General features: G+C 37.0%; 1 protein-coding gene across 3 annotated transcripts in view; it reads left to right on the top strand.

Annotated features, from left to right (window-relative positions):
- The window catches only part of SPATA7 (spermatogenesis associated 7), a 41,739-nt gene extending 20,546 nt beyond the window's left edge, over positions 1-21,193 (top strand). For all 3 annotated transcript variants that reach the window (XM_040559879.1, XM_040559880.1, XM_040559881.1), the window contains 8 exons: positions 4,743-4,876; positions 13,439-13,917; positions 14,083-14,149; positions 15,410-15,480; positions 17,215-17,268; positions 18,641-18,718; positions 19,969-20,026; positions 20,361-21,193. In XM_040559879.1, the coding sequence (XP_040415813.1) occupies positions 4,743-4,876; positions 13,439-13,917; positions 14,083-14,149; positions 15,410-15,480; positions 17,215-17,268; positions 18,641-18,718; positions 19,969-20,026; positions 20,361-20,837 (1,418 nt within the window). In that variant the 3' untranslated portion in view covers positions 20,838-21,193. The remainder of the gene's footprint in view (positions 1-4,742; positions 4,877-13,438; positions 13,918-14,082; positions 14,150-15,409; positions 15,481-17,214; positions 17,269-18,640; positions 18,719-19,968; positions 20,027-20,360) is intronic.
- The last annotated feature ends 1,532 nt before the right edge of the window (positions 21,194-22,725 follow it).

Genomic DNA, 22,725 nt, shown 5'->3' with positions numbered 1-22,725 from the left:
TCTGCCATTGGTAGTTTTGCCAGGCAGTATCACATTTCTTAAGTAGATCCCCTGATACAAACATTACTTTTCTGGGTAACGTTCTATTTGATACAAGCAAGGTTGTGGGTATCAAGCCGTTAATAAATCCTTTGTCACCTTTCCTCATCGTGATTCCTCCTTTATTTGACAAAACAGTGTTATTGATCATGGATATGAAGGACTGCAGAATCATGTCTTAGAGTTATGAAAATTAAATTTTGTGTTTAAAAAACAATAAAAGTATACTTAAGAGAAACCAGAACTTCATACCAATGGCAAAGCGCAATTTGAATTTGATGAGAGCTCACCCCAGCTGCTTAAATCATGGTGCACCGGAGATTTGTGCTGAGCTAGGAGCTGATAGTAAAAGCTGTTAGCTCTCATGGAAGGAAGAGCTTGCTTGCAGTAGTAATACCACCTAGTGCTATGCTGTACGTTTTAATTACGGTCACTTCAAGCTCAGCAGAACTGAGGTTGATGCAAATTTGCACTGGTAATCAGGGAGAATTCGTAAGGGAAAATATTAACCAGAAGTGTGTTAATGTAAAAATAATTGATATAAAAACACATTAGAGAAATGCACAGTGCTGGATAATTCTTTTGAGTTACGTTGTTCTTCAAGCTGAACTCGATTTAAATCTAACATAATGTTTCGTTGTGTGCCATGGCTTATTTACATCAATAATGAAATGACTTGAAGGTTGAATCTGCCAAGTGTGCTGTAATGTGGCATATGATAAATGTAGAGATCAGAAGTTCAGAACAAAGGACAACCACTGTCATTCTGAAACACACTGTCCTTTAGCACAGAGGTTGCAAGCTGCTTAGGAGTGTGATAGGTATGATTATTTTGTTTTCTGCCAGGTTTATGACATGGTTTTATAATTTGAAGCATGTCTTTATAACACTGCTGCAGCCTAGTCTTAAGGAAGAAAGAATCGAGCCTGTAGAGGGAGTATTCTAACAAAGAAATATAACAATACGATCTCCGCTTCAGAAACGCGGTGTAAACTTTGTGAAAAGGGTATTTGCCCCCGCAAAAGTGTTCCTTCTGTGAGAAACTGATCAGTGTTCTGTATTTAGCTCTCTGTGGAGAATGCTACAGTTTAACCTCTTAAAATGTATGGGTTTTCTTATGCTTCCTCTCATTGCTAACAGATTTAAGAGAACAGATTCATGGAGTGGGTGGAATAAGTTAGGGAATTTACTTAGTTTCACAGACTGAATATATCTGATATACAAAAATTACTGCTTTGTTTGTGATGTAATACACTGTTGCTTTGCTGTAAATTTTTGTTGTGGCTTTGAGCAGAGCAGTTAATGAGATACGTTAATCTCAATGTCTATACTACGTGTAAAATAGAGAATCACATTATTTGGATCTATAGACTATTTTTTATTCTTTCATTATTTTACCCTTTTTAAATAGATGAAAATTTTTTTTTCTTTTATTTGTCACAAGATACTTATTGTCTTGAACTTTTTCCATATTTACAAATATTACACATTTCTGGTGCCAATGTACAGTAAAATATATTTGCAGTGAAACTACTAAGTACCTATTAACAAATTTCAGATAAAAAAAAAAATTAGTAAATCTACATTTGACAGGAGTGCCCTTGGCACACTGTTGTAGACTAGTAGGAAGTAAACATCAACTGAATTTGTTAACAGGTACTCGATACCTCACTGAAAACTAAAGAAGCTTTATCTTTAGTTAATTTGAAGCAGCAGATATCTGGAACAGAGTGGAATCTTTCCAATTAAGAGATAAGTATCCCTTTCAAAACTGCATGTTTCTTCCTGAATGCTCTTCTCATTCTTTCTGTGAGAATGCCCAGAAATAAATGCAGGGCTGCAGGACAAGCGATTGTATATGACAGCCCTGAGGATCTTCAGCTCCCATCAGTTGTAATGTTATTTGCAATTAGTGCTTCAAAGGTTCAGGCCATTTTTAGGATGCCATTTTCTGTCTGGCTGAAGCCAAACAGAAAAACTGGATTCTCCAGTCCCTGCTTGAGGAAACGATGTGTGAAGTAAGAGTAAATTAGTAGCATACATTTTCTGTGCTTATACCCTTGTCTTTGTTGCTTGCTGACTGCCTCAGGGCTGTCCTAATTTACATCTAGTTGTCTGTTTATGTCTACATTAACTCTATTCAAGAGGGATTTCTTTACCTTTGAATCTGCTGCTTTTACAATTCCTAGGCTTTACAGCAGATCTAGCCTGAGAGTTCCCTAAGGTGGAGACAAGGCAGGTACACTGCAAGGATTTTCTGCCATTCTGTTTTGCAAGTGTCGGCTCTGCCTTGTGGTATGCATGAATGACTTTATAGCTTTTGGAACACACTTAATGGATTGGCTGAGCTAAGCTCAATATATCATTGGTGTGAGGCAAGGGCTTTACATTTCCCATGTAGGTGACAGTAGTCCCGATGGATCATTCTGACAACCAAAGATAGCCTTAGCATCCTGGCGTGCTTACTGTTCTTTTCTTTCTTTACTCTTTACTTGGGCACAGGCCATATTTTGGCAGAGAAGAGTCGTAGCACACAGTCCTGGAGGAGATCTGTGGAAAATGGCTTAGTTTTTGAACTCCAGTAGTAAAGACCAAGTCTGTTGACGTATGTTAAATCTCAAACTTCATCTGGTAAAGAGTGGAATAGGGACAACAGAAGTACTCCGTTTTTCATTAATATTCACACTGCTGTACACTTTGCTTAGAAACTCCTGGTAAGCAATGTTGTGCAGGCTGAACAAGCAGTAAGGGGTTTGCCTCTGTTTTCATAGATGAACTCACTTTCTACCTAAGCACTTGAGTATAAGAAAATTTCTCTTTCAGCCACGTACTTGTGCTTACAAAATAAGACACCTGTAATTCTGTATGATTTGCATTCTTGATTTGTAGAGCTCTATCGTTCATTCATTCATTGTTTCCTTAGATATTTATTCAATACTCATACACCGTTTTACTCGAGCAGTGGGCAAGACTTGAATTTTTACAGCTTCCATTCATGTGCACACACAGCCGCACTCTGTTGAACCACCATAATTATCTCAAACATCTAAAACTTGTGACCTGTAGCAAATTTTTGAGTGCCCTTCTGTAACTTTTAAGACAAACATAATTAGAAATAAAAATAATTTAGAATAACCACATAATAATAATATAGTGTAGAAAGACAAATATTGAGTTTTAATTATTTAATGGTACAGTATATTTTTTCCTTCTATTATAAGTCATATTTTAATTCAGTTTTGTAGAATTTAGTATATATTAACTTCAGCTAACGCCTTTCCAGGAGTAAAAGCAGCTTTATATTATAAGTACTCTAATGGAATATACTGAATAAATCAGCAGCTGTAAAAGAAATTACTTTGTATTTTACATATCAATTGTAAGAAGTGAAAGACAGAAAGGGGTTTCCCTGAGGAATGAGAGCAGGGATTTTGCATCGGAAGGAATTGCTTCTAGTTTAAAAGGGGACTAAAACGTTCAATAAAACTAATACACGTGCTTAATTGAGTCCTAGAGATTACCATGTCTCTTGATTCTAATAGACACAGTTGCATGTATGCTAAAGGTTGATTAAATGTCCCCAGATTGCTGTAGTTCTCAGCTGTCTAGAAGAACGTACCAAATCAATCCACAAAGTTATTTACATTTCCATGCGTTAAGCATTATAAGCTGTGTGAAGGTTGGGGTCTACCAGAGCATGATATAAGTACATTTTGAAACTGAAGAAGAAACTTGTGAAGGCCTTTGTCTGTGTGTGTGTCTCAAATAAACCATTCGTATGCTTGAGTCTGTATTAAGTGAATGAGAATTGTAGTTGAGTTAAAAGTTTCATTATGTATAGACTTCAAAAGTATGCTTGGCTCTTCATTCCTGTTTGGAAATTATTAACGTTTTTGATCAGTTTTATTTGGATTTTTCAACTTTGTCTACTTCATCATCTGTGGCACCTGGGTGCTCGTAATATACAAAAGCGTACTATGTTCTATGCAAGATACTGGATAAAGGTGACTGACAGCAAACACGAACACAGACAGAAAACTTACCTATATTTCTTTTGGGCTTCTCTTTATCTGGTGGCATATATACCTGACTCATCTTCTGTGATACAGGGACACCATGTGAGGTCTTGCACTGCAGACCAGTGCAGACTGATAAAAATTTTCCCTCCTGATCTGGCAGTGGCCCTTTCACAGAGTTTGCGTGTATTGTTTATGTTCTTGGCTTGAACATGCTGTTTCACAATGGATTTCTGTACATGGGAGACTATTTTCACATGGTTTGAGCAGATTTTGTATATGTCAAATTTACTAACAGTAAACATGTTGTTTCTTGCTAACACATTGGATGAGAGTACAGTTAGAGGAGTTCTTCTGTCCATAAAGTTCGGGAATGAACTTGCTAGTTTTCAGTTAGGGTGCTCTGTTAGCATTACTGATCTTGAAATTTCCACACAGTACTGTATTGCTTGTGGGATATGAGAATACCTAAAGGAAACTAAGGTACAGCTTCAGCTACCAAGATATTCTGATATTTTCTTCTAAAAAATAGATGTAATTTTTCGTAATTGCCAAGTGAAGTAGAACCTATCTCTGTGGTCTCACTTTGCTGAGCGACTGGAACCCCTGTGACATTTTCAAATCACTTAGGACAAATTAAGAGTAAGATTTCAGATTGGACCTGACAAACTTTATCTCTTTCCTAAGTTGCTGACCAGCAGAGAAGAGAGAGACTGAAAAAGAAGATAGCCAGGTGTGAAAAAGAAATGTGTGTGGGCAAAAATGCCTCACGATCCAGCTCAAGAGAGAGTGGAAGGCTGCTGTCAACCTCTTTTGGACAGGTAGATATTTTAATTTTGCTTAGTAGATATCATAGTCTGCTTGCCTGCCCTAATAACAGCTGATCACCAATGTGGCATTAGTTCTAGAGGGAGGGCTAGGATATTTCAAACAATAGACAATGGTCTTCCTGGCATGTGCCACTGTGTCAACCTTCTGATGGAGATGGCAGGTATGAAGAGTGCCTGTGGTAAAGACAAGTTCTAGTTACTCTTGAATTCTCTCTTTCATCTCAGCTTGAATCCCCATGTTTCTCTCTCTTCGTTGAAAGTGGAAATTAGTGGTTAAGCCATCAAAATGAGTGAAGATTATGCTTTTTGTCTATATGTATAGGTTCACTCATTTTGACTGGCATTTCATCCAGTTATATGACATATATTTCCAAATAGTATATAAATAGGCTAATAAACTATAGAATCATTTTCATCGCTGTAGAGGAGTAATTCAAAATTAAAAAAGAATGCTATCTTAACTTTGTTGATTTTAATACCAAATGCTTCATATGTTGTTTTAAGCATATGTAGAGCTCGAGTACATTTCCAAGTAGATCAGAAAACTCATCAGTAGTTTTTCTGTGTGACTCTTTTTTTGCAGTAGGCAATCTGAGAATGACCCTATTGTAATGTGGAGAAATAATGCTTTGAAATTCAGTTCATGGCTCTTAGTTAGGGATGCATTAGAAAAGGTAGAAAACATCATATTTAAGATCCAAATTTTATTTTTCACAGTGAAACCAACTAAAGTGTGCTTAAAATCTTTAATTACTGTATAAATTCTCAGTTCTACAATGAAGGGATGTAAGTGTGGTATTTAATATAGCATTATAAGAGACTGTCATTCTTCCTTTGTTTTAATCCCTCCCAAAACAAGGTCCTTCTAAAATAATCTGTCCAGTTCTTCTAATGATTTACAGGTGCCTTCCCATCAAAAGTTGTCCTGGAAGTATAGATTTTATCATGGCAAGAGAAATTGTAGTTTTCCTTATGTTTGTTAGCCTTAGAGTGTAACTGTAGTTACACAAACTGTAGTTTTTGGATATAATGCCTTTTATCCTTCTGTAAGTTTGTTGTTGGTTTTGTTTTCACTTTACATATGCAAAAAGTAATCTTCACTAAAATACAATTTGGCACTTTGTTAGTCAAATCATTGATGATTATATTGCTGGTTTTACAAGGTGTTTTTCACTGGAATATAAATCAGAGCACCAGCAAGTTAATAAAATTCTACAAATGAGCCTTCTGGCGGAAGGGTAAGCAGTGGAAGTAGTTGGAGGTAGTGGCAAAAGTAGAATGTGGTCCTGTTCTTCATAAGCATCTTATAACAGGAGGATTATAAGAATAAAAGACAAGTAGAGTTCTGCTGGCTTTGCCAACGCTAAATTTAAATGTACGAATACTGAAGCTAAAGACATGCCTTACATAATGCATAATTTCTTGAGTAATAAAATGTTGCTCTTGTAAAATGTATATCAAGAGTAACATATACATTAATAACCATTGTAATTTCAACAAGGTCAATGTCTGAATAGATTATAGGCTAAATATGTGTTACCCAGCTTTGATTTATGCACCTGAATTTTTATTTTCAAAAGGCTTCATTCATTAGCATTCACTTTTTATGCTTTCTCATAAGTCTGGTGCTTTTATTTCATCATTCTTCATTTTTTCAACAGCTGTTTTTATTGTTATTTAATGCTGCAATAGAGCATAGAAACTGTTTTCCATTGAGACTGTGCTTTGTGCATCATAAAAACAAAAAGAACTAAAAATAATTCTTCTGAAAGATATAATTGTTATATATTTCTTATAATCTCTGTCATTTAGTCAACATATTTTATTATACAATGAGCTGAGTATGAAACTGAGTATCTATAATGTCTTGAACATGACTAGCCTCCTCTTTCACTGTTTTGTGTGAGGCTTTGAATGCACAAGAACCTTAAATTCTTCATGTGTAATATCTATTTATAAATATAAAGTTACTGTAATGTAAGAATCTACTATGATATGCAATGAGCCGAGGAAGCTATTTCTGTTGTGGCTACCTAGATTTCATAACAGATTTTCATTAAAAGGAGAGTATTTTCATCACTAAGATGTAAGTATTCCACATTAACCTGTGGGTTAAGATGCAATAGAAGTTTATTGTGCATCATGCATGAGAAGACCTAAGCGTGAGAAGCTAAGGAGCAGTCTGATTTTCAAAGGGCGCAATGGAGCAGTGTTTTGATGGGATCACTAGCAACTAAGTTACTTCAAGGACAGCAGTTTCTGTCAATGTCAACCAGAGGGGCAGGGAGTGTGTAAGATGTGCAGGGAACAGCTTTACTTCTCTTCTTTTTCCGTGCAACATGATGATGATGATTGACACCATGTGTGAAGGTTTATCAAAATAGGGTGATAAACTACAGATATGGATGCTGAAAGGGCTGTTAACTTGAATGTGTCTTTGCTAATAGGTAATTTTAAGTGAGTATTTAGTCTAATTTAGACTGAAAAGCTTGAGGGTGAATAAGCAGCACATCTGTGGGTATCCAGTCATTTATCTATCACCAAATTAAGTGTACATACTCTGTCTTAAATCAATTACTTGAAGGCATTTTCCTACAATAGAAGGACTGTTTGATGCAGCCTGGAAAATATTGTGTCGTGTATGCAAAGAATGCTACTAACCGTGTAGTCTTTCTAACTGTTGTAGTCATATCCCTAGACTTTATCTGAAAATCTCAATTGAGCTGGCCATGAGTAAAATCTCTTATTTGAGTAAGACTTGCTATTTCATATCCCATGTTCAGATAATCCTATTAATAGGCATTTCTGACTGCTGAAGATTTTTTTTAAAAGAAATAAATCTGTGCCAAAAGTCAGTTGAAAGGATCTAAGCCATTTTAAGCATAATTGTCATTGCTTTGGGAGTGCAAAGAACTGCTTCATATTTCAAGATCTGTTTCAGTCTGATTTTTGAGACAGTTTGATTTCTTAAGAAGGACAATTATGACCTTTCTTATGCTTGCACTTATGAAATATAGATTAGGAAACACCATTTACTGTTTGTAATCTGTTGTTAATTTTGCATGCAGTGCACACGTATGGCTATGTGAATTACCTACTCAAACGCTTTGTGTTTAAAGATTTATTATACGGTTAAGATATTAAGAGTCTGAAGATGTATTATGCTTGAATTAGTTTTGTCAGAATGAGATATGTGAACAACAGAAAGATAACAGAAGAACCTTCTGAACACCAAAGAAAGATGTTTTCATCAGGAATGCTCTGTACAGATTTCCTTGCTGGCTTCATAACAACAGTCACCTCTCATGCTGGTTGTTTTATTTAATACATTTCTTCATGCACATTCAGTAATATCCTTAATAGCATCGGGCTCCTTGATGAAAATAGGGATGTATCACATTATACAACAGAATAACACACACACAGGCACGTGCACACATAAAGAATGTAACAAGAATATAGTTTTGAGTGAGAAAAATTATTGTTACTGATGACAGTATGGCAAACTGATTATATACATTCAGGTCTTAATTGTTCACAGGTTTGTGTGAATAGTCTCTCTCATGTTTCTCAATTTTTAAGTAAATATCAAAGTATACAACAAAATGAACATCTGACATACAAAGGGTTGTGGGAGCAGCAAATGTAAAGGCCAGTTGCTTACCAAATGAGACCTTTGCTCTGTCCAAGCAGCAGAAGGCTGGACAGAAGGAATTAGAATTAGAATTAGAATTAGAATTAGAAGGAATTCAGTTGACTTAACAGCAACATTAGTGGCTTTTAAATTGAGCTGTGTTGAGTTAAAAGAATCAGATATTCATTTATTACAAAATTGCAGCTTCTATGTCTTGGCAATATGGTTCATAAAGTGTATCTGTGAGCTCATTTTACAATAGTAGATGAAATATTCTATTTGAAGACCTCTTTTTGTGCAAGAACAAGTTAATGTCAAGACCTAAACTCATCAGTGACTCCAGTGAGAGGTGCCTTTGGACATTTTATGTGGAGATTTAGCAAGCTTTTCTTTGTAACTTTGTTTTTTTGTTAGCAGATGACACATTGGTGTCTTTTGAGCTAAGAAAGTAAACCTCTCTTAGGAAGTAAAAGTAACTTAAAGACAAATCTGGATTCTTTCTTTATGTTACTTCTCTTGCCCATTAGACCAGAGCGTTATGCTTTGATCTGTTTTGACTGAACTTTCGCGGACTCCGTGAAGATTCAGGATTCCTCTCAATATGAGCTTGCTGCAAGTAATATTCCATTTACCACAGAGCTGTGGTTAAAAAAAAAAATAAAAAAGGCATAAATGTTTAATTTAGTAACTCTTTTTAAGGGGATTATTATTGCTGAAATATATCATTGGATAATTTTTGGTCTTTCAAAACAAATTACAATTCAGTTGGTTGAATCAACAGAATAGGAATATACATTGGAAAGTAAGAGAAGTGTCACTGTAAGTAATATAATTCGGAGTCACAAACAGTTTTTGCTAGTGCTAATGTCCAAACCTGTGGTACTGCCTTTGAATAAATTTTTTTGAATTGCATCAGAAGAATAGAGCTAAAAATTCGGTTAGTGTGTTACTGCATATTTGTAGGCCTGTTTCATCTCTTTTTTCCAGGTAAAAATCTGATGCTTTTACAGATACAGATTAGAGAAGAAAATGGACATACTTGCTTACAGTTGATTTGCCTATACCGAAAGAGACATGCAAATAATTTTCTGAAACATCAATGACAAATTGCAGACAAACATTATGTTGCATTCCTTAAAATCTTTTTGAAGTCAGCAAGATAGTTCCTTGTTCCTGATACTGTTTGTATATCCAAAGGCTGTACTCCCTGCCTGTTTCTGTTTGGGCATTAAAAGTTTAGCCCAGGAAAAGGGGTTCAAAGACATCCTTCTCAGTACTCAAATGAATGCATCTCAAGATTGCCACAAATACGGCTGTGGTTTGTGGTTCTACCAGCTAGTCACTACCTTGGCTACTGTTATACTTAAGACATGTTTGAGAAGGAGAAGAAACTTGTCCTAAGCTTCCTGAAAAATAAGGAAAGCTTAAATTTAGAATATTGCCATTTTTACCATATCCTTTTGTCTTGTTTTAGGATCAGCTCTACTGAACCCAAGAAACAGAACATGTGGCTTTCATGAGTAGTTGGCACATTAACATCTTTTGGTTTATTTTCTTTGTTGTTGTTTGTATATTGCGCGGCACCAATCATCCTATGTTAACAAATGCTTCTACAATCTGATTTATTTTGCAGCTCCATGAACTATTTTAATCACTGAGAGTAAAAAGTACACAACAAAAATTAAGCTGTTTTTAATACATGCTGAAGAGTGTAGAATTCGCTTTTCAAAATATCTATATAGGTGGATTCTGAATCTTTCCAGTCTTATCTGTTTTCTGTAGTGTTGAGCTGCCACTGCAACTATTTTATATGCAAACAATCACACTGGTAAGCTGTATTATGCTGCTTGCTAAAACAAGCATTTGTTTGGCATTGTTGCTACATGTTATCAGTTCAGCATGTAATTGTGCTGTAGTCGTAAAATTAAGTTCGCTAATGTGATACACCATCAAGAAAGGCTTATTTTGGCTCAGCTAACTAAAAAAAAAATTGCCTCTTTGCATCAGCAGCTGTGCACATTTTGGGGGTACTGGAACAGCATGGATAGATATTAATGATTTGGGAGGAAATTGTGTGGAATTGTGAAGGAAATATACAGCATGACAGCAGTGTGTTCTGTGATTTCATTTTGATGGTAAACTAACTGCATTTTTTAATACTCCTCTTAAACAGCATTTACTGCATACTGCAAAATGTATATTATTTGAGTTTTAATTTAAAATCCCAAGCAGTTCTGAAAGGAAAAAAAAACAGAGTAGTGTAGATTCAAAGCAATAGCAGTAGCAGTTTATGAGATGATGCAACATTTATACAGTGAGGGTCATTGCTTAGAACTTTTAAGAACACATCGTTTAGAAATTGAACGGTAGAATAGAAGATCTATGAATATTTACAAGCTATACTATGTATTACATAGTTTAATATATATTACCAGCTTACTAGTAATATATAATTATCCTATACTGTATATTATTAGGCTACAGTGTCATGAATTTTCAACAAATGTACAAGGACTTCCAAGTGTCTTTATTTTTCCTGCAGCACACCTACATCCCACAAGTGGGAGGCTTCAGAAGTCTCACAGCAGCTATTGATTGCCTTGCAAAATTCCTATTATTTGCTGAGATGGTGGAAGCATATCTACAAGTTAATTTCTGTGTTAGAAGTTGAATTTGCTTATGAAACACCTCTATTTGTATACATCTGTTTAAATCTTACAGCATTTGGTGAAGCAGTTGCCCTGGAGCTATGTGAACTGAATGTAAGGAACAGTAAAATCATTGTTTTAAGAGGTCTGACTATTTAATTAGACATGAACTGAATTGATTTGGGTTTGTAGCTGTTGATTTTGAATTGGGCTTTGTCAGATGTTATTTTATTTTAGCTGTTATTTTGTCTTGTGTTATACTGCTTGCATGGTGTGGCCATGAGATTTGTCCCACTCTACTCTGCACTGATGCGGCCTCACCTTGAGTACTGTGTGCAGTTTTGGGCACCACAATATAAGAAGGACATAAAACTATTAGAGACCATCCAAAGGAGGGCTACAAAGATCGTGAATGGTTTAGAGAGGAAGATGCATCAGGAGCAGCCGAAGTCCCTTGGTTTGTTCAGCTTAGATAGGAGGAGACTGAGGGGAGGCCTCATGGCAGCCTGAATCTCCCTCACGAGGGGAGCGGAGGGGCAGGTGCTGAGCTCTGCTCTCTGGGGACAGCGACAGGACCTGAGGGAACGGCTTGGAGCTGGGACAGGGGAGGGTCAGGCTGGGTGTAGGGAAAGGTTCTGCAGGTTGGGCACTGGGACAGGCTCCCCACGGAAGCGGTCACGGCACCGAGTCTGCTGGAGCCAAGCAGCTTTTGGACAACATTCTTGGATGTATGGTTCAATTTTATATGGCAGTCCTGTGCAGACCCAGGAGTTGGACTCGATGATCCATGTGGGTCCCTTCCAACTCAGGATGTTCTATGATTCTGTGAGATGTTCCAGAACAACATTACCCTCACAGCTTCTGGACCTCACTGTGCCAGGACCTAGGAGCAAGCACCTTCTCTGGTAGTTGCGCTGCTAGGTAGCTTTAATACACACACGCGTCATCTCTTCTCCATCACACAGTTGTGTGTAACAGAACTTGAATGGCATAAATACATGTGGATGAAATTAAAATAGTTTATAGAAAGTTTTCTTATTTTTAGGCTTCTGGTTTAATTACCTAACTCTGCAATATGGCCATCCTTGGAGGTCATAAAATGTCATACATACCCTTCACTGATAACATTTTCAATGCATGGTTGTGTGTTAGGTAGGAAAAGAATACACAACAGCTGTATTGCTAAGATGCTTCCTAACTGTTCAGACACACTATAAAGCACATTTACTAGCACACATACACTGCCCATGTATTTATACTTTCAATTTGGAAATTTTTCAAAGTTCTCTTAGGACAGAAATCAAATTTCTTTCTATTGAATTGTTCCTCCTCATCTTACCAAAAAAATAAATAAATCTTCAAATGCCAGTTAGATTTAGCTATGTTTCTGTCTTAGCTTTGGCACATTGTCATAATACAGTTCAGGAATATTGATGAATTTTTAAGCATTAAGATTTTCATTTTTTTTCAGAAAGCAGAAAAAGATAGTATGGTCTTTCCAAATAATTTGTTTTTTAACATTTCTCAATGACCTACTTAGTTTTCAAATTTTGATTTCACGTTATTAGTTCTTTTCTTATCTCTGTCATTAGCATGGTGTTACTCAATGCTTAGCCTTACTAAAATTGAAATAATTGGAAAAAATTTTACAGCCCTACCAAAGATGTGAATCTTCCGCCTATAGGCAAAAGAAGAGGGTTACACAGGGAATAAACACCTAGTTACAAATTTTCTTACTCTGTGTCTTAAGCCACATTACAGTAGTTTCCATGTTGGTCTAAGATGAGTCGGTGAGTGGTGCCCCTTACCAAATGTACATCTTGTAAAGATAGACAGCATTTGATAAAGTTAATAGGGTTTGGAGAGAAAGGCAACAACTCCACACTTGAAGATAATTGTGGATAATGTCTATTTACCTTCCTTTGCCCGGGCAGTGCAAACAGAGCATACCCATATAAAATAATGTGCCTCAATTCAACAGTTACTAGTTCCTTGACTTTTAAAAATGTATTACGGTTTTGGACTAAAATGATTGAACCTCCTGGTTTGATGTAGCCATCGCTATTCTATAAGAAAGCACCAATCTTTTCACATAAAGGTGTTAAGACTTGTTAGCTCTGGAGCTGCTCTGAAACCAGTTTGATTTTAGGAAACTGGATTTTTCTTACAAAGAAAATACCTCCAAGTTGGTAGCAATAATAACTGCAAGTGCCAACTTGAAAAAAGCTGGTAAGTTGCAAACCAATCAAATCGTGTTTTATTTTTTTCTAGAGTCCCTTGGAAGCAGAAGACAAAGACAGTCCGTTCCCCTCTGTTCAGCATGCACGGTACCTGTCAAGAGCACCGTCACCTTACGGCGAGCATGGCTTGGTTCACTCCAGTCCAGTAAAACATACCAGAAAACATTCTCGGAATACATCTAACACATCTAACTCAAACTCAAGTGTCAGTACATCAAGTACACCAAGAAAACACTCCGGAGTTTCAAGCAGTTGCTCTTCTGATAGTTTTGTGAGCAATGGTCGTTCCCAGAGGCATCAGGATAGGAACTCCAAAGTATACAGTGGGGATCTTCTAGACAGGCACTCTGAATTATTTACTGGAAGCCAAAAACCTTTTACTCCACGCACCTTAATATCAGATGCTAAATCCGTCCTGTCAGAGTACAGGTATTACACTCCTGCTCGAAGGAAAAGGAAAAACCGCTGCAAGCGGCATGTGGAAGCTGAAACACAGACTGATGTGATCAGGTACAGAACTTGTCTTTATTTTGAAACCATGGAATTTAGCTGTTATCATAACTATATCTTAATAAAAGCAACAAATTCTGTTCTCATTTACATATGTATAGAGGCAGAATAATTACTCTGAAATTATTTTAGATATACTATCTAACACATCTCTAAATTTTGTAGCTTTCCAACTACAGACAAAGCATCTGGGAGAAAAGTTCTGACTGAACAGCAGAGGATGACAGCGAAGGTAATAAAATCATCATCAATCAGTCAGGGTACTTTTCCCACACCCTTCACCATCATTTTGGGATATATACTTCATCTCTGACATACAACTGAATTAAGTTTCATTTTCTTTATTGTCATGAGATGAATTAGTTATGTGGAGGTGAGAGAGAGTTTCACAAGAACAAGCAGAAACAGCGGGGAAAAAAATACTTAGATGTGTGAAGAGAGCCTGGAACATTACAAAATTTTTGAAGGGTACCCCCTTCCCCGAAGTTTTACAAGTGCACCAGTGTGCTTAATTAAGGACATAGATAATTGGTGCCTAATTTTTCAGCAGAAGAAGGTGTGTCTGTTACAACAATTTTTTCTATATTTTAACATTGGGTAATGTATACATAAAGCCTTTGATGAAAGAATTGGAACAAAGGAATCCCTTCCTCTGACTAAACAACCAAACCAGCAAAGCGAGGATATTTTTCTTGCTATTGTTTGCTTTCTGTCTTGCTTAATATGTCTGAATTTTGTAATGAACAATCATACCACTTCAAATTCTACCTGCTCCTAGTGTTTTATATTACAGTCACAGATATGTTTGGACTTTCTTCCTGAATAAGGGGTACAAGGTCAGACTATTTGTGTCTCTGCCTTAATAAGACAATTAATTACGGACGAGATGAGAGAAAATGTTTTTATAGCTTTATTGAAGATGGAAGAGTAGCTACACCTGAATTGATCTACATCTGCAGTTGACCTCATTGAGAAATACAAATGATTATTCAGAAGGCTTCACACCAGTTCCATGAAGAACTTTTGATTTAATTTTGAAACTGTTACATCTGCTTTTTTCTTTGGCCATTGTAAGTCACAGCAGTAAGTCTCTAGCTTTCCAGTAGCTTTTTCAGGGTATTATAATTTAAAATGCACGCAGTCAGCAAGTTTACTTTCCATCAATTTTTTGCATGCAGCTCAAGGTATGTGATCTAGACTGCCATTTCCTGCTTTTGCATACCATATTTTTGCTACTCTACGGTTTTCAGAGGATTCATTTTTGCCATTTCAGGGGAGAAATGTTCCAGATCTCTTACATCCCCTGACTAAAATTTTAGATGTCAAAGCTGATGACTAATTGCTGCCATGTGTTTCAGTTTACTCAAAGTTTCTCAGAAAAGACATAAAATTTGGAGGACTGCTTGGTCACAAATATTTATTAGGTTCATTTTAGTGGTAGAATTTGCTGTGTATTTGCATTGATAATAAAGATTTTATTTTTGTGTTGTAGGCTGGAGATAACAGATACGATGTGGATGAGCCTGAGAGAGGAATAGCTGCTTTTCCATACTCCTTCCTAAGGTGCGTGATTTACAGAACGAATAAATATTCGAAGCATTCCTTCTTGCTTTTTATACAGCTTCTTCTTAGGGCAATAAGCCACTCCTATCATTTCTGAGTTTCTTCTCACAGAACTTGTTTGTTCATTCGTTTTAGATCAATGGCCTTTCCCAACTTCAGAATTGTTTCCTTATGAAGTTCCACTGTAAAGCCAATTAAGAAAGAGAGCTCTGAAATACAGGATTATTATTATTATTATTATTATTATTAAAATATAATTAATAATTTAATAATAATTAAATTAAATAATATAATTTAATAATTAATTAAAATTAATAATAATAATAATAATATTTTGGTAGGGAGTGAGACTGATGAGAAGTTAATACAGCTGTTAGTTATGAACATAAATCTGAACTTACAACCTATATATGTCATATACAGGGCTACACCTAAATACGGTTTTGGTATATCTTTCAGGAAAAGGTTTGCAGACATCCAGACTTTTGAATCTAAGATATGCCAGAGTTGCATACCAGAAGCATTTCCCACGTCTTTTTCTGAAGCTGTAACACTGAGCATTAGAATATTGTCTAAAATACAAGAACAGTGTTGGAAATCAGGCCTGAACGCAGGGCTCCCAGCTGATTCTCCTAATTGCTGGCCTCAGAATCATGCTTTACTTGCTGATTTGATCTCTGACCTTTCCATGGAAACCTGTAGAGCATGCCTGTAGATAAATGACTTGAGCATTCTCCTTTAATCTCCCGGAATTTCCATGTTGAAGAAGGGAATTGAATCTGAGGAGCCAGCAAAATCTTCTTGATTCCTAAAGGAACAATATAAATATATAAGAGAAGGGAGGTGCATCAAGAGAGATCCCAGGTTCACGTAGGTGCATCAGTGCAGCCCCAAATTAAGGAAGTCCTAGCTCCAGAGATGTGCTTTCAGGCATAAACCTGTACCTGGCATTCCTAAGGGTTTAGGAATCAGTGTACAGTGTAACAGCAGGTATTTTAAAAATAATAATAAAAATCTCAGATGCTTTTAATCCTTTGTTGTGTGAGGCACTCGGGTGCTAAGTTACTTAGATCTATAAGCTCCGTTCTTTCTGTTGCAGACCTGCAAACTCCATATGGTATATTTAAGATAGATCTGTCACAGTTCTTCTATAGATCTGGTCCAGAGAGTAGCACTTGGGCTTTCATCCTCCCTTTTTCTACTTTGTACAGTCCTGTCCTCTTCATTTGTACATCAGCACCTGGTGACGCTGTTTTTATGCAGTACAATTTGTATGTTATGCACTCTATCCCTTCGTGTACTTGTTTGATGTTTTGTACAGTAGAGCAGTAGTCACAAGCTACTCCTGAAAATCTACTGTGTGTCAAAGAACATAGGGAGTCTTACGTGATTAAGTATCGAATCATGTTACACTGAAATCACTTTTTATGGGTAATGGACTTGTGTATAGCATCTGAAGTAACACTGAGGTCTTTCTGAGTTACCGGAGCACTGCATCTAGTGAGGTATTAAAATACACTTGAACTAGAGTCTTCAGACTTCAATGTAGGCAGTGGGTTTTGCTATTGGAGTAGGATGTGGCAGCTTTTTGTTTTTTGGTATTTTTTTCTTCCAAGAAGTATAATGGGAATAATGGCACAGCATGGCTCCAGAAGACAGTCAGCTGCAAAGTACTGCAAAGGGTTTACACAATGTTGCTTTCTGCTATTTCTTATCCTTTGATTTTCTGATTAGAGAGACATTGCTGTATTCTGAGCAGCCATCTGCAAGGACGAATATCGAGGCCGAGTAAGTATACTTGCACCATTCTCCTGCTGGTTTGCAACAATAAAGTAGAAACCCTTCCTCAGAACTGTTGAACTTGAAACAGTGAATAAGCACTCAGAATAAGCTGTTGTTCGCAATCTACAGTAACACTGATGTGGATATGAATTGCTATAAAATAGTTAATGAAAGATCTAGACTATTACTATCCAGTGGCAGCACATTAAATGTTTCCAGTTCTTTTTTGGACTAAAAGCTGTCTGAAGCTAACGTTAGTAAGATAAAATGTTGAGGGGCATTTTTACTAAATTTGTGCTCTGAAACTTGATGACAATTAGAAGATGTTTGAGTTGTATTCAGAAACATTGCCACTGCTTTCTCCTGTGACCTTGGGAAAGGTGTTTAATTTCTTTATGCTTTAGCAGGCTTGTTCTTCCCTATATTATAGGTCATCTATAGTTATCTTTCTTCTTTGACTATAGAGGGAACCAAAATTACAATCTTCAGACTGGATGACAGTTTTTACCTAATCATGCAAGCTGTATCCCATTTTTTTATTTTCTGTTTGATAAGACTGATTCTGTTTATTAAGGATGATTCTGTAGAGCTTGTTTGGATGGATACGTTGGGATATTTAGAAAGATGCTATGAAAGAGAAACAATAGTGAAATCTTTTATTTTCCTTTTTTTCTGAGGGGGAGGAAAAGGGAGTGGGTTGTTTTCTAAACAGAACTTAAAAGTTTTGAAGAGTGCCCCATTTAGATTGCTCGATTGGCATCAGTCAGGCTTTAAGTGGTATTCCAAAGGGGGGAAAAAGAGAAATGTAATCAAAGAGGAGAAAGCCACCTCTAACGAGGATTTGGTACATCAAAGAGTTGTTGTTTGAAAGGAATGGAGGCTGCCAATAAGTACCTATTTTTCTGAGCTCCCACTGAGTACTAGAAATTCCAAGTTGCAGTCAGATTCTCTAGAAGCTCCTTTAGAAGCCTTTTACTCAGAGCACCAAGCTGCAATATTACACTTTCTTCCTCGTTTGTATGCCTTTCTGTTTGAGTGCAAAGCTGCTTGTAAATGCTCTCCAAGATTTGGCTGTTTCCTCAGAGGCTCTCACTGCTAGTTTATACCACAACAGGAAGATAACAGAAACGTGGAACACCGCAGTGATCTTTCCAGTATTGTGACATTGTACAGTTGTTTTCTTTTTATTATTTTTTAAATTGAATGAAGGGCTAAGTTTGTCCAGGTAGAATGATCTTTCTGAAAATGACTGTTTGTGCTAAGATCTATATGATGTTCTTAATAACATCTCCCATAAAGGTAATCATACGTACTGCATTGTCTGATAGGTGTCTGTATATTTAAACATTTAACGTTGGGTTTTCTGTTCTTCCTTCAGAGAAGATGACCTTTTATATTTAACTTTCATTGAAGATGTAACAAATGAAATTCTTAACCTTGGGCTGTTTTCTAACAGGTAGGTTATGGTTGTTTTCAAGTTTATAATGCTATGTCAGAAATACATGGAACTCTGTAAGAAAGGGAAGTAGTTTTTAGTAATTATTGAGTTCCCTTTAAGAATATATAAATACCCAGTTACTGTTTGCTTTTGCTTTATTTCCTTTTCTTTTTTGCTTTATTATAAGAAAAGAGGACTGGGAAAGTCCTGTGGGTCATCTACTTCAGTCTGCTGCGATGTACCATGAGATGCAGCCTCTATTAGAAACTAACCTGAAAGCTTATGTGGAATAATGCTAAGAAGAAATCATTTTATTCCACAAGATGTAAAATAAACCAAATTATTAATCTTTCACACAATATGTCCTCCATTGCCCTTCTGTCCTTGTTCCTGTACCAGTATGAATCCAACCTTCACCACGGGTTGTAAGGATTACATACTGTTCCAGACAAGGGTTCACCAGTTACTAAATATATATATGTATATATTTTAATAATTAAACAGTAAGGTATTATACGATCCCTGGATTTGAGTAGTAGTCACAAAATCTTTACTTAACCTGTTGGTTCTGATAAAGAAGCCTCTATCAAATTCTGAGAAATTCCAAGAGCAGTCTCCCTCTGGTTCTTTTTTTTTACAGTAATGTCTTCCCTTAAAACTATTTTTAAACTTACCTTTTCTTTCCTTTTTTTTAAAAATAATCTCTAATGTAAACTAGATTAAATTCACTTGACCTTCTAGAAATCTGTTCCTGTGACTGTTACCTTACTTGCCACAGGACACTTCCTCTGTGTTGAAATTTTCTCTTATCCTGTCACCATTTTGTAAGCAATGGAAGAAGGTTCTGAGGGCTGAGGACTTGTCTCTGGATTTTTTCTGACCCTGGATTTTATTCCTTCCCTTTACTTACACTTGTATCAGCCACTGTGGTGCACCTTGGAGATTTTGGGTGCTTCAGCGTGACAGCAGAACCGCCACTGGACTATTGGTTTCTCCCCCCACGTAGCTTCAACAGAGCAAAACTACCCAGAGCTGTGCTACCAGTTGTCCCACGGTTAGTGTCTGCTGCCCAAAGCTGGACCTGCTGAGCGCTGAGTCCAGTGGGATTCAGGCTCCAGGTAGCCCTCTTTGTGGGACAGCATAATTGAAACAATCTTAATGGTTCCACTTGGTTAAGAAATTAAAATCAAGAACTAGGGTCATTAGTTTATGTAGACATCTAAAAAGATGCTTTCTTTCCTGTTAAGTGGTTTAATTTTTATTTGTAGAGTTCTGGAACAATTGTTTGAGTGTCATATAGAAGAAAACAAGAACCGTTTGGATGAGGTAGGTACTGCCTCTAGAATATTCTCACTTTCTGTATGCGACTTTAGTGATGTTTACAAAGCACAGAGGAAAGCTGCTGGCATATTTGCTGGTTTATGTAACCAGAATGCTCAGTGGGGAGCATCTTTCTCTATAAACGAGAGATTTGCAGACTCCTGATCTACCACAATCCAAGAGTCAGGCACAGTCACAAAACAGTGACAACAGTCAACTCCGTTTAGTGCCTGTTGCTGTATAATTGTTTGCAAGCAGTTTCCATCTCTTTATGTTTGAATGGAGCCCTGAGTTCTGGGCAGATGGAGAGGTGTCACCCCTTTGTTCCTTCACACCCTAGAGCAAGATGCGGCACCTGTTGGATGTGCTTAAAGCAGACCTCAGCTGCAGCACTGAGGAAGTTCATACGGACTGGGAAGCCGTGGACTCGCTGGACCTGGAAGAGTTTAATATGATGGAAGAGCCTGAGTTGACTAGTAAAAGTCAGAGGCAAAGGAAAGCTACAAAACGTGAAGAATTCCTTACAACCATGGATTTATTACTAAAGGAACCAAGCACATGCGAATTGCCAGTATGCAGTGAAAATTCAAAGGAGACACGGAGTAAGGATGACTTTTTGGAAGATGTTGCTGAAATGAAGAACGCTGAGGCAGAGTCTCACTCTTATGTGAAATCTGAAGACCCAGACACTTCACCCTCATGTGAGGCAACTTTAAACTTGATTACTTGTTACAGTGATTTGGAAGCCAATAAGGAACTTGATGATCTTGAGGAAAACTTTGCAGAGGTCCTTCAGATCTCACATGACTACTCCTAACAGTACCCAAAATTTAGCTGTTAAATGGGGATAAAGCTAGTTTTGTAGAGAACTGCCATTTGTTAAATAAAGAGTAAATTGTTTATCCTCGCTATTTCCGTTAAAACACAGATAAAGTCTCTCTAGCAGAGTATCAATTACTAATTAATGGGAGTTAGTCTCTGTAGTAATATAGACTGTAAAGGGTAAAGTGTCAGCTACAAAAATTCTTTGTACATTTTGCCTATAATTGTACAAGCCAGAACTAATTTATGAGAATATTAAGATAAGATGTATATTTTTAGAAAGCTGCAAGAGTAAATTATGAACTATTTATTGTTTTTATTTATAACAAATAAATTAATTGATGACATTTCTAATGCAATTGTGGTCCATTCTATGAAGATCCAAAATTTTTGCAGTGTGCAAGACTTCAATTTACCCACATCAAAAAATGGCATACTACGTACCTGCGGAGCAGAGAGAGAACTGTTTGTCCATGCTGGAAGAAGGCAGCATTTTTCTTCTCTTAGTGCTCAGCGCGTTGTTTGATGTAAATCCCACTGGAACATGAAATTCTTACACCTTTTTTTCCTTTTACAGTACCTGTAGAATGTTAGAAACATGCTCTTTCCTTGTATTAGCTGGGATGAAATAAGGCATGAGTGTGGGTAGGCAACGTCCCAAACATAAGGATTTCTTTCTGATGCTGCTGGATGATGATTCCTTCTTCCTCCCTCCGCTATGAGCTGAATTGCCTCATTTCTTGTACCAACCAGCATGTAGAAAGAGCCACTTTGCAGTATTAGCTGCTGTCATTGTTTGCTTAACCCCCTGTCAGCTTTCCTGCCAGAAAAGGACGTTTATCTCTAGCTACTGCATATGGCAGCTCTTAAGCCATTTAATATGCAGCTTGCTTGTTTGTGTTACACACAGCTCTTGAGCTACTTAATCCTCATCCCTGATTCAGCTCGTATTTCTTGAAAGCGAAGACTTCAACAATTGTCACACTGCAGAGAACTGAAATGCACAGTTAAATTTCTTGCATTGATGGCAACCTTGGCATAGCATTCTGCAGTGAGCTTGGACTTCGATGACTAGGATTATCTAGTAGAAGAGACCTATCAGGCATCTTGTACAGCAAATGGAGGAAAGGTGATCTATTTTTTTTCTTTAAATTGAAATTAACACATGCATTGTACAACATCAGCTGAGAGTTCTTTGTCTAACCAGAGTGCAGTTATTACCTGGCACTCATGTTACTGCAGAATGGGCTCAGTAAGTTCTGAGGAGGGGCTAGGAAACAATACTGCCTTGCTGCATTTCAGGAGCTATAAGATGCCTGAGGAACTGGAAAAGCCTCTCCCCAAATATGTCTTAATCTGCTCCTCCAAGGACAAGCCCAAATGGTCAGAGTTCATCCATGTGCACTGACAGCTCTTACCACCTGCCTCTCCTGTGGCCCAAGAGGGTCTCAAAAAGTCTATTAAGCTAAGTCACTGATTGCAGTGTGCTGTAAGTAGCTCCAATAATCATAGAACACTGCTTTACTTTTGAAGCTCAAACTTTTTTGGAAAGAAAAAAAATCTCCTAAGAACCTTCAACAAAAGCCTATCAAACAAAAGCAACATTTCTGCCACTGGCACCGGCATTGCAGTACAGTACATGATTTAAAAAAAAAAAAAAAAAAAAGAAAATACACTTTCCTGGCTGTCTTGGCCATGATAATAAATTACACTTATTGACAATGACAGCAGAGCGTGTTTTATTTTAGCCTTGTACATGTGGCTGAGCAGATGGGCACTAGCCTTTCATCTGCCATGCTCAGCTGGCTATCTTGTAAATCTGGCCTGCAGCTTGAGCGCCCCGGCTCCCTGAAAAGTGGGAAAGATAACGTGAGGATTTTGCA

The sequence above is a fragment of the Cygnus olor genome, chromosome 5 (assembly GCF_009769625.2).
Source record: "Cygnus olor isolate bCygOlo1 chromosome 5, bCygOlo1.pri.v2, whole genome shotgun sequence".
Taxonomy (NCBI): Eukaryota; Metazoa; Chordata; class Aves; order Anseriformes; family Anatidae; genus Cygnus; species Cygnus olor.
The sequence above is the reverse complement of the archived record's forward strand: the minus strand, read 5'-3'. Positions and strand labels throughout refer to the sequence as shown.